General features: G+C 47.6%; 1 protein-coding gene across 1 annotated transcript in view; it reads left to right on the plus strand.

The window, feature by feature from the left end:
• Positions 1–1,376: 1,376 nt before the first annotated feature.
• Positions 1,377–15,950, plus strand: part of LOC307245337 (PH and SEC7 domain-containing protein 1-like) — a gene marked incomplete at its 3' end in the record, with an annotated part of 35,465 nt that continues 20,891 nt past the window's right edge. Inside the window, exons 1-9 of the mRNA XM_080020867.1 lie at positions 1,377–2,409; positions 2,717–2,834; positions 3,069–3,618; positions 4,404–4,871; positions 9,796–9,987; positions 11,490–11,570; positions 12,410–12,522; positions 12,889–12,947; positions 14,585–14,674. Coding sequence (XP_079876993.1) covers positions 1,462–2,409; positions 2,717–2,834; positions 3,069–3,618; positions 4,404–4,871; positions 9,796–9,987; positions 11,490–11,570; positions 12,410–12,522; positions 12,889–12,947; positions 14,585–14,674 — 2,619 coding nt within the window. The 5' untranslated portion in view covers positions 1,377–1,461. The remainder of the gene's footprint in view (positions 2,410–2,716; positions 2,835–3,068; positions 3,619–4,403; positions 4,872–9,795; positions 9,988–11,489; positions 11,571–12,409; positions 12,523–12,888; positions 12,948–14,584; positions 14,675–15,950) is intronic.

Below are 15,950 nucleotides of genomic sequence, written 5' to 3' on the forward strand. Positions count from 1 at the left end.
GCATTCAGCAACACCACAACAAAACCACTACAAAAACAAATTCAAGGAAGAGGGAAAAGGACGAAAAGTAAACACCCTCTTCATGTCTCCCTATCCATATCCCCCTCTGCTCCCAATTGATGGTAACTTGGAACTTGCTCTCTCTCTTTCTCTCCTCGTCTCTCTCTCTCTCTCTCTCTGTCTCTCTGACTCTCTGTCCTCGTTATGTTCTGAGGTGAGGTCATGTCTCAATCTGGCAACGTCCTTCATCTGTATGTGGAGGTGAGGTCTGCCCCAGAGCATGATGCAGGGAAGGGGGGTTTTGCGGTTGTAGGAGAAGGGGTTACCCACGTGGAGCCTGCCCAGGAGGGCCCAGCAGAGATCCTGTCCCAGTTAGCCAGCCAGACAACCTGCCAGACTGTCTCCGTAGGCGCTGCAGCTCATCACCTGAGCCAGGAAGGCACTCACAATCAGTCTCCATCCAGACAGACTATGAGCAGACCTCACACCTCTTCGACCTGTCCAAGGTTCAGTGAGGAGACGACCAGTGAAGGGAAGCGGTCCGTGGTTACCTTTAGCTACGTTGAGAAGTCCAATGTGAAGACATTGGAGAGTCCCAGGGGCTCCTTGTATCACAGAGGAACTAGAGAGGACAGATCAAGCTCCACCCACATTTCTAAACGGCTAAGTGATCCAGCTTGGTTTGGCAGTCCAGATTCTTCATGCGGCTCGAGTCCGAAGCAGACCTTTCCCTCCCCAGGGAGTCACCAGCAGACAGCATTCTCGTCTTGCCTTTTCCAACCCCCCATGGACCCCATTGGAAGGGCAGCTACCCAGAGGGCTGTGGAAGAGTTTGGCTCCCCCTTGCTGAGGATTAAGCTAGCACATGCACTTGAGCAAAGCTCAGTGTCACGCTATTTCCCACAACCACGCTGTCAGTCCTGGGCTGGGTCCCCTGTTCAGCGTCAGAACCCTTGCAGCTACCCCAATGACTATGCCACACATAGGAGCCAAGCTTGTTGTACCCTTCCCCAGAGCACAGCCACAGAGCAGCTTTCCCGATCCAGACAGTCTGATTTTGGAACATCTCATCACTCAAGGCCAAGGTCCTATATGGGGCCAGAGAGCCCTATTGACTGGCCAGTGAAGGAAAGAGCCCCGGCAGGCAGTCCAGCCAACCATGGACATGTACATGGGACCTGCAAGAGGAGCTCCTCGCCCCATGGAGCAGTCCTCCAACTTGGCAATAAAATAGTTGAGGGCATGAATCAGCTAAGTAGCAGTAAATCCTCCTCACCAGCTCACAGCCCTGCAGTGGCCCGCAGGTTAGCAGAAGAGGCCTCCAAAGTTTCCTCTATTTTCACAGAGGCAAGGAGGACCTCCTTGCATAATGCTTTTGGTGAGCTGGTCAGCTCACACCCTGAAGAACATCACAGTTCAACTCCAAATGCACAACAGTTCCAGCAGCAGCAGACACTTAGGATGAACATCCCTTTAAACGGCCAAAACACACCAGCAACTGACAACATCGACCCTCACCAGCCTGAAAACTCACATTCACAAGAAAGTAACTCACGCACTGATCATGACACGCAGCAAGAAGAGGGCCTTCAGAGCTTCCAGCATCGGAACATCATCCTTCCAGACACAGCAGCCCCAGGTTCCCCTGCCCTCCCTTCCCGCTTCCTCCGCCCCTCTCATCCGCCCACTGAGATCAGCTCTCCCATGAGGGATCCCAGGTCATTTCGAGTAGAGCTCGGAGCACCGGATACCCCCACTCTGCACCGGCGTCAGCCCCCTCAGTACACAGGAGACTCCTGGTCCTCGGGAGTGGACAGGAGAGGAGAGCCGAGTAGTTTTGAGAGAGGGGACTGCACGGAGCTTTCTCGTAGACTCTTCATCAATCAAAGTGTTGAGGAGGCTCCGCTCAGCTGGACGTCCAGGCAGCAGTGGGGGCAGCAGCAGGAGGTGGAGCAGGATAGTGGCCTAAGGCAAGACCCTGCTACTGTGTCCAACTCTGTTCTACCCCCTGCTGCTACCACCTCCAGCAGTGGGCCCAGACAGGGCCGCAGGGCGCTTAGTCCCGCAGCCCGGCAGAAACGAGCAGAGCAGAGGAGAAGGGAGGCCCTGCTTCTCGGACCAGTTGTTTTGGACTCGCCTGAGGAGGATGAGGACGGAGATGAGGCTGGTGATGAGGCTGGACATGAGGACGGGGATGAAGCAGAGGGCTACAGGGGTGGGCGTCAGCTGGGTCTGCTGAGGGTGGAGTATCCTCCTGAAGGGGAGCAGAACGGTGTGATGGGAGGGTCATCCTCACGGAGTTCCAGCGGGGTGACAGGGAGCCTGGGGGACAGGGACTGTGTGTCCCCAGAATCAAGTCAGTCTAGTCACCAGAGCAACGATACCGCGGCTGCCACCTCAGGAATACAGGTGAGCTTTCAGTGAAATCCTATTTAACATATTCCTTTACCTGCTTATTCCTGTCCAAAGTCATTGGAGGGGTCTTGGGGAAGAGACAGCTACAGTATGAGCTATGAACACAAAGATGCAGCACAAGACAGCACTTAAATCAAATCCAGGCATGTGTCACTGTGAGGCAACAGCACTACCCAGTGTGCTTATGCTGCTGAAATACTAGCTTTGTATTTATAGATATAAACAACACACAGCGAGTAAAAATATACATTGTCATGGTACATTTTTTCTTCTTCATTTTGATCTCTGTGTGAATTTCCAGACGGACAGTGGCTGCACTGTGCCTGGGCCTTCTCTCCACTGTCAGAGAATAGCTCGGGCCAAGTGGGAGTTCTTGTTCGGGACCCCAGCTGAGGAGGTTGCTGCTAGAGGGGAAAAAAGTAAGAGCTCTGACATCAATGATGTATTACAGCTAGTGACTCGCATATGGGGAAGGGTTGAGAGGTGTAATAGATGAAGATAATAGTAATAATTTTTTCGCTATTGATTTTATGCTGAGGTATTTAGTTATATTAGGTGCAAACACATTTTACTGTGCTTTGGCGCTGAACTTCAGATTCAAGCAATTAAAAAGGACAAAGTGGGGTGCAGAACTTGTCTCTTTCACACTGCAGATTCTCTGGGAGCCTCCACAGCTCCTCCAAGCGGCACGTCCAGCGAATCTCCCACTCCGACTCCCCCGTCTTCCCTGCCTCTCCTCTTGGCCAATCACGAAGTGCAGCATGTCGAGGTGGAGCTGGTCACGCCTCCCCCGGCGGCGGCCGGGGCGTCACCCAAGACAGGCATCATCCGGCGGACCCTGAAGTACGCGGAGACGGACCTGGATGCTGTCCCGCTCCGCTGCTACAGAGAGACGGACATCGACGAGGTGCTGCTGGCCGAGCAGGAGGACAGCGACTCAGCGTTCGGGAGCAACCGCAGTGTGCTGGGCAGCCCTCTGGGCGGCCTGTCCTATGAGAGGCCAGAGGGCAGCGGGGCAGTGGAGGTGGGAGGATCGGGAGAGGATGAGGAAGAGGAAGAGGAGAGGGAGATGAACGAAGAGGAGGAAGAAGAGGAGGAAGAGGAGATGGTGAGCTGGGCCAGCGTCAGGATGCAGGGAGACGCCAGGAAGAGGCAGCACGCGGCCCGGGAGGAACCGGAGGTGTTTGGATACCTGCTGAAGCGGTAAACATAAGCATGCAGACACACACACACACACACACACACACACACGGACACACACACACACTCACACACACACACACACACACACACACACACACACACACACACAGTACCCAGAGGGCAACTGTTGACTAGATGTTCTGATTTCTTGGGGTCAGTCCAGGATTTGCTGTTACATCCTGGGATCGTCACTTGGTCTACGAATAGAAAGACTGCTAATAGAAAGTGTAAGGCAAGATTTTCCATTGACCAATCTTCAATTTCTATTTTTGTCTCACCCACAGCCTAGTTTTACAAGTAGACCGCAAGCAGTCTGGGCGTTAATTACATATAAGGTTCTGGGCTACGACAGTGTAAGCAGAGTGGCACAGACAATTAGTAAGATGCCTTAAAATGCCTACATTCACTCCCTCCCAAATCAGGTGAATCCCCCCCCCACATGCACACACACACACACACACACACACACACACACACACACACACACACACACACACCAGACTGTGTGAACAGTGATGGCCATGGACAGGGACAGCATTCTTCCACATTTTGTTTGATACTTGTTTGTTGTTTGTCATGAGTCAATGTAAATATATGAAAATTGCCCCAAGTGAGGTTTTTGAAAAAAAGGTTATTATGGTAATACTTTGCAGTCTTTATCATATGCAACATTTTACCATCTTTGTTTAGAAATACTGCAGAAATGCTTAATGAAATGATCAATTAAAAAGAAAGAAGAAGGGGGCCACTTTTTTTATTTCATACTTTGTTCTGTATTTCACCAGGCCACTGGAAACCTTCTTTGACAACCACCATCCCGCTCTGAAATCTCCGCTCCTGGTCTCCGGTCCCCGCCGCACCTCTGAGGACACCTTCAGCCGCCATTTCGAGAGCATCATGGAGTCTCACCGGGCCAAGGGGACGTCCTACAGCAGCCTGGACAGCGAGGAGCTGCTGACCTCCAGCATCCAGACCGTCCTGAGCTTTGACCTTCCCACGCTCACCCCGGCCATCCAGTGGCCCGTCTGCCAGAGCGCCCGGCAGATCGTCCAGCTGAGTTTCGCTCCACTGGCCCATGACGAACGTCCCAGCCTGTCCGACTCTATCCTCACCGTGACGGGGGACTCGGACGCCACCCGCGCCCCTTCCAGTGAGAGGCTGAGCAGTGGCTCGGATGACACGCCCCCTAGGGGTGGCACGAGGCTGCAGCTGGGGAGCAGCTGGTACAGCAACCCCTCCTTCTCCTTCCCCAGGTGAGTCGTGGGATGCTCGAGTAACAATAGCGCAACAGTAAATCTGAATCTTATTTCTGAGTAGACATTTATAACACCTGTATCGTCAACAATTTTAGTTCTTATTTGCTTTCTTTTTTTTACTTGTTCCTCCTGACCTTATCTTACCTTTCCTGCGTTTTGACTGCTGATGCATTCCCTAATAGTTTGTGGATTCGAGTCAACGTCCCAAAAAAACACTTTTAATATATTATACCCTTTCTTTATGAAAGTCAAGTAATGTTATACAGCCCGCTGGAGGGCTGATTAAACACCAGAAAGGGTGATAAGAATTTAACCAGGAAGTTAAATTGTTATTTTGAATATTTATTTGACTTAATGCCATGACTCTTAGTACCCCAAGGATGTATTCCATTACAAAATGATTACAAGCTTTTCCTTTTTTTTTTAATTCTCAAACTTGTAGACAAGGTGTGCAACTCACCATACAGAGTTAAGTTGGATACAAATGGAAAAGGTTTTTGCAATAATAAAACATGTTTGATTGCCTTTTTATGAGGTTGCACCCCCCCCAACAGCTCATTGTCAGTCACTAAACAAATTAGTCTTTTAGTTGTCCCTCATTCTCCCTGCACAGGTCAGTGCTGCAGTGCAATTCTGGAGCAGAGCAGTTTAGAGTGAAGGTCGCAGCCAGGAGTCCCACTGCTGTATAGAAGGCAGCGTGCGTTTGTGTGCGCGTGCGTGTGTGTGTGTGTGTGTGTGTCTGTGTGTGTGTGTGTGTCTGTGTGTGTGTGTGTGTGTGTGTGTGTGTGTGTGTGCGAGCGTGCGTGCTTGCGTGTTTGTTTGTGTGTGTGTGTGTGTGTGTGTGTGTGTGTGTGTGTGTGTGTGTGTGTGTGTGTGTGTGTGTGTGTGTGTGTGTGTGTGTGTGTGTGTGTGTGTGTGTGTGTGTGGCTCCTGCAGTTGACTTGAGCAGATGGCTGCTGCTGCAGAAAGGGACTCACCTTCACTGACAGAGTGTGAAAGAGATTGTGATTCCTCGTCTCCCATCTCCAAATCAAGGCCAAACCAAGGAGTGTTATTTGGCATCTGTGAGCTCTTTTGTCTGTGCTGTACATTTAATTCTGTGCTCTGATAATGAACGTTACTGCGTCAAACGTTACTAAAAATAATGGTAAAGCATTGGTGATAGGGTTGATTGCATTGAGCCACAAGTGTCTCTTATCATTACTTATTATTAGAAAACCCTACTACGAGACCTATGAAGCTAATGCACATCACAATCACCGAGACTGGCTTGCCGTCTCTTTGACTGCGTGAAAACACTGCAGAGGCTTTCGGAATGGACTAGGTCACCTTGGTCTATAGACCACTAGATGGTGCTAAAGTACCGTGGAACAGAAGGGCGCCATTGTCATACTGAGGATAAATTGCATATTAAAATAATAATAATAATAATTGGACACTTTTGCAAAAGCCATTATAGACAGGCAACATGAACAGAAAAGTGTCCCATGGGTCTCATCTATTTCTAAATTCTCATTCATCTCCTGAATTTTAATCAGCATCAACCCTGTTCTATTTACCAACTGGGAGTAGGGAGTGGAAGTGTACTACATTTAGTATCACGTCACATGGGTGTAACATACTGTACCTCCACAGGCATGTGACAGTGTTAAATGCGTTCCCATCGACAGCTGGATTTTTCTGCTTTTCCGCCATCTATTGAACAGTAGCCTTATTGTGATTGAGCCCACTGACACGCCGATGAAACACGATCCCGTTTGAGGACTCAGCTGGTTCGTGCAACTTGGGCGACATAAGTAAGCGGCCTTATCGTGTAGCTCCTGATATTCAGAGCCTGTTTATGGTAATACAGCGTCGTTTTTTAGACCTGAGCCATACTTTCTGTCGCTCTCGGATCGCTCAGATCTCTTGTAATGAGCGCTAAATCCTGGCGAACGAGGCCGAGGTGAGTGTTTACACAGCTGTCAAACACCTGTTATCGCGATTCAGCGACCTGCCCCCGACTGACCGTGAGGCGAAGGAGTCCAGAAACGAAAGAGGAGATACCAGTGCAAATATTTTCGAGGGCTTGCCCGTACTTTCATGAAGGCTGGAATTTAGTTCCCTCCCCCCGTCACCTCATGGTTTGTGTCATCAGACAGAGGCCCATTGTGCAGGCCTGCCCATTAGACTTGGGGGGGTGGGGGGGCGTCCAATTAATGTGTTGATAGACTACTGAAACTGAAGCCGAATCCAGGAATTCTCTTGAGGGCCGTAAATTGGCATTTTGCTGCACTTCCACCCCTCATCTAAGCGGTGTGTTATTCTGAACACCCTTGTTAGCCCTGGTGGGGAGCATCCTGTAATCCTGTGATAATTGTACAGCATATGAAATGGACACACACACAGCCTTAACCTCAGATCCCCTTTTCCCTCCCTTGGCGCTTGTAATCCACACTCATCTTGACAAAAAAAAAAAGAGAGATAGAAAGAATGTATGAAACACTCAGCAGATGCACTGGCTGAAAGTGAGCGGTTCGGGAAAAAAAAAATAGATATACTTTTTCGAGGTGAGACGACTCTCTCACCATGCTCCGAGCTCCAAGGTCAGCGGGGGACCGCGCTAAAGTTTACACAGCGAAGAGAAGGGAGGGAGAGCCACTGAAAGGGAGAAGAAGGAAAAAAAATGAGAGGGAGGGCAGAGTGAATAGAGGAACAGGAACAACACCCAACAGTGAGAGAGAGAGAGAGAGAGAGAGAGAGAGAGAGAGAGAGAGAGAGAGAGAGAGAGGTGGAGAGAGAGAGGGAATATTTGAGGGAGGGAGGCACTGAAGACACAGAACCGACACTTTTTACACAAAGAAAACTTTCTGAGAAGGACGAACGACAGCAAGTGAACGTGGCGCCGCTCTCTTTTTTCGGAGGAAATGTCTTAGCCGTCGGGGACCGAGGGAGGGAGAGAAGGAGGAAGAGAGAGAGGGAGGGAGGGAGAGACAACAGGTGTCTCCATTGCCATGCGGCCGGGTTACGGGGCAGGGAGGAGAGGAGGGGCCAGGCGGGTGAGTCGGGAGGGCGCCGGCCCGAGACGGCGCGTCCCGGGGCCGGGGCCGGGGCCCGGACCGAGGACGCCCTCCGTCTTCTGCTGCCGCAACTCCGCCGGCGTCAGGGAGGAGATGTACCTGCCGGTCAGGCCTTCGCGACGCAGGTAAACAAAAGAAGAAAAGAACCGGACGCTCCAGTGCCTTGCATGGTGTGTCGTGTTACACACAGAATTTGAATGTTGTCCTCAGTTGACATTGAAAACATTCAAATGCAGCTGTCTGTCGTGCATAGTTATTCTACAGGACGGACTGTAGTGTCCTGAGGTGGGAAGTAGTGAAGTACAAGTACTGTGTTTCTGTACTAAAGTACACCTTTTAAGTGTATTCAGTTTGGGAGACTCTCCCCTTGTTACGCCCCTACATTACATACATTTTGCATTACTTGGTTCTTTTTTTTTCTTTATCAGGGTTTGCTGTATCATACATATCAGAAGCAAATCAAAATTCATGGACTTTTCGATCAAAGCCTCATCAGTGATTCATCAGGTCCATACCCTTGTAATGTGCTATGACACTATGGTATTTTATTGTAGAATTTAATTAGGATTTGCATGTGAAATATAGAAGTAATTTTATGATGTATTATAGGATTCTGTTATAACGGGGCAGTGGATATAACAAGTGCTTTTTCTTGTAATACTTTAAGTGTATTTAAGCGCAAGCAGTTATATACTTTTACTGAGGTAAAAAATGTGACTTTGAATTAAATTTAATTTTATGGTCGTAAATTCTTATCAGGGTATCTCCAATTTTGCTTCGTTAATGATCCGAGAACTTGGTCCACCATTGGGAACTCCAACAGCAGCTCCTCTTAACCCAGCCAGAAGCGCCTGTTCCCCTGTTGTGTCTGGGAATACAAATGTGAGCCGCGCTGGCACGGACACCGGCTTGACCGTGGGGCCGCGTGGCCCCGTGACCCGACAACAAAAAACGCCGCAACTCCGAACGGGATCGAACCCGGTGACCTCCTCCTTCCCTTGCACCCGCATTCCGAAAAAACGGCTCATTATGAAAAAAAAAAGGAAAAGGAAAAGCTCCGGCTCTGTGCTACTGTAGGAAGATGACATAACACACTTAAATAATTACCGTGGCATTATTCAGATGTATTAGGTTCTTGCACGGCTGAGCCCGACAGCGCTTTGAAAAGGCTTTAATGAGGAAGGGGATGATGGAAACGCCGAGGAACGAGGCGGGCGAGGAGCGGAGATTCTGGAAGGTGATCATGTGCGGGTGCTTAGTGATTGTTTCTGTGATAGTTTGCGCCTCACCTCAATGAGTGTGGAAACGCACAACGCCGATCGTCTGAGGCATTTACCTTTGGCTCTCATTTTCTGCCCTTCCTTTTTACCTTCCTATTGATTTTGGTCTTGTAACCTGCTCCTAATTCCCCAATAACTCTGACATACTTTGCTTTCCCCATTGCCATTGCCATCGCTCTCTCTCTCTCTGTCTCTCTCTCTCTCCCTCGCACTCCATTTGTTTTCCACATGTTCTCTCCCCGTTACAACTGTTTGTTTTTCTTTGTCAACTCCTCCATCTTTTGACACAATTCCTGTCCCCCCCTTTCATTTCTCTCAGTTTTCACCCACCCTCCTTGCTGGTCTTTCTCCCCAGCTGGTCATCCTTCCATCCATCCATCCATCCATCCATCCATCCATCCATCTCTCAATCATATACTGTTTTCCTTCTGTTTTTGTCTCCCATCACTGCTCTACCTTCCCTCGCTTTCTTTGTCTCCCTTCATCACCTCTTATCTCTCCAGGGCTTTAAATACTTATACTAAATACACCTCCCCCGCTGACTCTCACGCCTCCTTCTCAACACCGTCTTTTGAACTCCAGGGAGAAGGCGCGCTTGGCCACAGACTCCGAGCTCGACCACGACCTCACCGACCGCCTGGGCCTGGGCAGCAGTGAGACACTCACTAACGGCAGCAACCGCGCCGACGTGGCCGCAGCCAAGCGTCTCGCCAAGCGGCTCTACAACCTGGACGGCTTCAGGAAGTCGGACGTGGCACCGCACCTCAGTAAAAAGTGCGTGCTTGGAAAATCTGGAGCGGGGTCTTTCGACCACACTAGTGAGCTCGCCTGGTGTGCCGTGAAAATGTTTCAAATTCCACCTGAAATACTGAAATAAGTAGTGGAGACCAGCTCTTGTGTTGCAAGATCAAAATTGCGGGGCTGCACTAATTCATCTTATTCATCAGTTTGAGCCAGAGCAGCAGCTTTGGTGTTCATCGGAACAAGAGCAAGTTTCTCACTCAAAGTGAAAACTATTAGTAGAGATGAGTGTGGTGTGGGTTGAGCAGCCACACATGACCTGGATCTAGGTGATTGGGAATAGAGTGGCTTCATGCCTGTTGCTTGTGCATTGCGTCTAACAAGCAACAGGTTAAAACCCCTATCCCCACACACACTCAGGATAGGAGCTCTGTCATGACATATGTCGCAAACCGGACCATCCCCACACCAAAGAGAGGTTTGACTCTTTTTTTAAGATTCGGTTCTTGACGAGTCACCCAGTAAAGAGTAAAGAGTCGTTCAATTTTCCGACTCTTCGTTTATTTTATTGATTTGGTGTAACGCACGGTAAGCGAGGGAGGACTCCCTGTGAACGCTGAACGAGTCAGAAGAGGCAGGTGGGCTCTGAGATGTGAATGGAATTCTCCCGAGAACCACAGAAACTGCATACTCACAAACTGCAAATCTGGAAAAAAAAATGGATTTGGATGTTTTTCTATTCGATGACATCTGTGGTTGAAATAGACAATATTGGAATGTGAGCTGCATGACAAATATATTTAGGAGCTTGGTCATTCTAATGTTATTTCCTTCATTTCCTGTTCAATAGTGAATTGTTAATGGATATTTCCCACCAGACACTACATTTCAGAAAGGAGAAATAAGAATAAAGAGGTTTAAGATTCATTGGACCTGCAATCGTGAAACACAATCAAACTGTTTATTGTTAACTATTAATTTTAGATGAAGAGAGATTGTATATATTATCTTATACAATATCAGTATCATTTGTTGTCAGACATTATATAAGTAATGGTGTCGATAATTATAGGGAGAAAAAAAGTTGTTAGAATTTTTTTTCAAACCCCAAGGGAAAATTTACATTATGAGTGACAATATCAATATCATTGAGAAAAATACAGTGTTGATAAGTTTTAGACGGCTCGGTTTGCATCAGCAGGTTGTATTTAGTCTAAACATGTGTTGCTCTGAACCGCTGCTTCCCTGGATCTGCTGATGAGAGAGAATTATGAATAAAAGCTTTTCCTCTTCTGACAGATGCACCCTGGGAACCTGGGATCGAGGTTAGGGTTTAGAGCCGAATGCCCTCATCTATCTAGCTACCCGTCTGTCTGTCTGTCTGTCTGTCTGTCTGTCTGTCTGTCTGTCTGTCTGTCTGTCTGTCTATCTATCATCTCTCTACCTGTCATCTATCCACCCACTCCATCTGTCTGTCTGTCTGTCTGTCTCACTATGTACTTTATCTATCTATCTGTCTGTCTGTCTTTCCACAGTAATGACTTCAGCTGCATGGTCGCCGAAGAGTATGTGAGCTTCTTCAACTTTGCAGGGCTCGCTGTGGACCAGGCGTTGCGGTGAGTGGACAGTTTATTTCAGCGGTGGGAATTTCCGGGTTTGGGAAAAGCCAAATTGGACTCAGCAAAAACATGGCACCATTTTAACCACATATAATCATGGCCACAAATAATCACTAATCTGTTTTCATTGACAGTATAATATCATGACCATTAATGGGATGATAACACTGCCCTCTAGAAGAAAGTTTGGGTATTGCATTTCATAGATAATATAACAAATCAGGAATTAAGAATTCAGAAATGTATGTTGCTCTATAAAGGTTTACAGAGATTTTTTTATCAGCCATGGTGTTTCTTCAGTAAGGCTTTGCCTCTCCCTTTTAGCAACACACTGCGTTACACGGGTTCATTACTGGGACCGTCCCAGTACATAATAAAGATTTCATGATTTGTTTTCCTGCACATGTCTGTGTTTGTTTTGGTTGTTTCAGTAAGATTGTTCAACCATCATAACATTTAAACAGCATAACTCATCTCATGTCTTAGAATCCCCAAACATTATACATTAAATCACTTTATGCAAAAGTAAGTACAAGTATAAGTACAATTTAAAAACATATTGAGTCAAGTATAACCAGATCCAAAGGTTGCTGGTTCGATCCCAGGCTCCTCCTGCTAGCATGCTGTAGTGTCCTTGAGCAAGACACTTAACCCCTAATTGCTCCTGATGGCTGCGTCCGTCGGTGTTTGAACAATTGTAAGTCGCTTTGGATAAAAGCGTCTGCTAAATGACTAAATGTAATGTAATGTAATAACATATAGTAGTGAAGTAGTTGTGTTTGACCCTGATGGTGGTGTTTTATGTGTTCTCCTATTTTCATTTCCTCTTTCTCCAGGACCTTTCTCAGACAGTTTGCTCTGATGGGGGAGACTCAGGAGAGGGAGCGGGTGCTCTCACACTTTTCCAAACGATACCTCAGCTGCAACCCCGACCTCCTACCATCAGAGGGTAAAGTCCTGAGAACAATTCTTATTTCCACTGACAACAAATAACACATTTCTAAAATTAGGGAGTGTATATAAATATTTATGTACTGTATATATAAATATTTATATGAAACAATATATACAGAGAAAATAAATTCCTCAAAGATGATATGAATAAAAGTACCTTAATTAGACTTATATTATATTATATTATATTATAGTATATTATATTATATTATATTATATTATATTATATTATATTATATTATATTATATTATAGTATATTATATTATATTATATTGTATACAATGCCCTTTAGTTTTTTTAGAAAACATAAATGTATGTCTCATTCTGACACTTTATCTTTGAATGTACTTCATCCTCCAGATGCAGTTCACACCCTCACCTGTGCCCTCATGCTGCTGAATACGGATCTACACGGTCAAGTAAGTCAACACTGTGCATATGTGTGTGTGTGTGTGTGTGTGTGTGTGTGTATATGTGTGTGTGTGTGTGTGTGTGTCTGTGTGTCTGTGTGTGTGTGTGTGTGTGTGTCTGTGTGTGTGTGTCTGTGTGTGTGTGTGTGTGTGTGTGTGTGTCTGTGTGTGTGTGTGTGTGTCTGTGTGTGTGTGTGTGTGTGTGTGTCTGTCTGTGGGTGCAGGGCGTGTGTGGTGAGCCGCCCAGGCAGGGGAACTCAGACGGAAGACGGATAAATGAAGACAATGAAAAGTTTCAAGAGCCACGTTCCCCCTGCAAACCCCCCCCCCCCCCCCCTTTTTGATTAACTTTGGAATCAAGCTTTGGGGAACATCAGGCCTTTTCGTCAGCTGATCTCGGAGCAGCCTTCAGGTTTTCCCAGAAGGCTCCTCGCCATCATAAATCTGCTACTTTAGCAGTCAAAGCCTCCTTTTGTAAATCTAGGCCATGAGCGTCCATTCTGCGTGATAGCACAGCTCTGCGGCTGGATGATTAAAGAGCGAGGGCGGCGTAGGTGATGGGATGAAAGCTCTGCTCGAGCAAAAAAAAAGAAAAAAAAAGAAAAAGGGGGCAAATCGGGAATGATATAAAAGGTCTGGTAGAAACAGGTTCAATTGTTGGTTTTATCACGCGCGGCATCAGCGTCGTAATCGCGAACGTAAGAAAAAGGTCAAGTGAAACAGGCCATGACTTGTTGTCTTGTCATAAGCAGGGGATGATGTGTTATTCTGCCATAATGACCGGCTGGCTGCACATTAACCTCCTTACTGCACAGCTACATACTAAGTGCGTTTATACATTGGCACAGAATATTGATTTGAAATTATTTTGCAGCTATCACACTGAGTTACAGAGCTTCTGCGAGGAAAAATAGTCCACCGTCCAAGAAGCTGCTGCAACGTAGCAAACTATTTGCCCTACAATATTTTTTGCCCTACATAAGACTAACCTATTTACTATTATTGATGCTAAATCTGACGTTTTCATTTATCATGATATGAGACATGCTGAATGGGGTGTTGGGGATTTTTGATGTCAATGTCGGCATTCACGTCTTCAAGCCTTCAAATCGCCATGAGGGACTTGAGTGGGCAGCAGTCATTATCAATATACTGTGGTCGTTATTCAAACATCACTCACTGATTGGTTGCTGCTATTGACCAATCAGAATCGAGTATTCCACAGCGCCGTGTAATAATCATCGTTAACGTCATTTCTATCAATTCCGCGATCGATAGAAGTTGACTGCTTTTACTTTTGCATTGATTTTGGTGATCGTCGTTATCGTCCGCATTATGTCTTTTTCTATAAAAGTCTTCCTCGCTGCAGTACCAGTTGGACCTGGTGCATGCAATTTGAAGGTTATAGTCAGAGACAGAAAAGGATAACCTTTGACCTTACGGTCAGGGTGTGTTCCAGTAGTGTCACAGGAGCCATTGTTCATGTTAAGATGACGATCGAGATAAAGATAAAGACTTCTCTGAAGGATAATACATGCTCGAGTTATTTTACCTCCAAACCCGACTTACGATCCAAGAATTGGACTGAGGACAATGATATGTAATGGGTGTGAGGACGTGTGCAAACTGTTGTTTGTCCCTTTCAGAACGTTGGCAAGAGGATGTCCTGCACGCAGTTCATTGGGAACCTGGAAGGACTGAACAGCGGCCAAGATTTTCCAAAAGATCTGCTGAAGGTAAGTTATTGTTAGAGTCTAAATTGGGCGTTCACACTCACAGATGTCTCTAACTGGTGCAGATCTGCCGCTTTAATGGTAGTCTACAGCTACCACGTGATGTGTGCATGTAGCGTTTATAGTGTGTGTGTGTGTGCGTGTGTGTGTGCGTGTCTGTGTGCGTGTCTGTATGTGTGTGTGTGTGTGTGTGTGTGCGTTCGCGTGTGTGTGTGTGTGTGTGTGTGTGCGTGCGTGTGTGTGTGTGCGTGCGCGCGTGTGTGAGTGTGTGGGTGTGAAGTGTGTGGCATTGGGTGGGGTGACATTGTGACTAATTGCTGTGTCATCTCCAGACAAGGAAAAAGAGAGACACAGGCCCACCTCCGGGTATCTGCACGCCAGTGGTGCTGTAGGGGTGGACAGCCCCCAATCTAAAATAGGCCCGCAGGGCGGCCTCTGCGCCCCAACCGTACCGGCTGTGGCCAGCAACAGTGCGCCCGCGGCAGTGATGGCTAGAGTCCTTCCCGACTAAGCCCCTGATGTCTTTGCACCCTGGTAACGCCCCCGCTGCACCCTATTGGATTAGCCTATTTGCTTAACCCCATTGACTCCAGTCGAAATGGATCCGGAGCTGCCAGATCGGGCAGCGTTGGCACTGGGACTTGCGGACGGGTGACGCAGGCAAAATAACATAATTAGCGCGGGGGTTGAGTGCCCGTCCACACAACCTAATGATGATGCCACTGATTAGTTTTGTTTCGACGAAGCGGTCCGCCAGCGTGCCGCAGGGGCCCCGGAGTGCGAGTCAACAAGTTGTAATGGGGGCATATATAATGCATGGGGGAGACGAGGGCCACGGCTCTCTGTCGGGGCTGAAGAGAACGACAGCTGAAAATGAAAGACCGTGGCTGTTATTAAGGGTGGATAGCATCAGACACCCTGCCACTGCACCACTGTAACCCAGAGGGAGAGAGAGAGAGAGAGAGAGGGAGGGAGAGAGAGAGAGAGAGAGAGAGAACTATGCTCGTCGACCTAGGGCCGTTGTTTTATTAATGCACTGTATGGATCCAGGAAAAGTCTTTTAAATCACACCCTCCACCAAACTCCCACTCTTTTCTACCTCTTTTCTTGCCCTCCAGCCACGCTCTCTCCTTTTTCTCACTCGTTCCCTCCCTCCCTCATTCTCTGACTGTTTAACTACCCCGACCGCCATCCCACTCCCACTTGATCTTTCTCCCGTGGCTGCCGAGTTCACTTACTTTCTCCCCTCCTTTTCTGTTCTATCTCTTCTCTTTCTCAT

The sequence above is a fragment of the Zeus faber genome (genome assembly GCF_960531495.2).
Source record: "Zeus faber genome assembly, chromosome: 20".
NCBI lineage: Eukaryota > Metazoa > Chordata > Actinopteri > Zeiformes > Zeidae > Zeus > Zeus faber.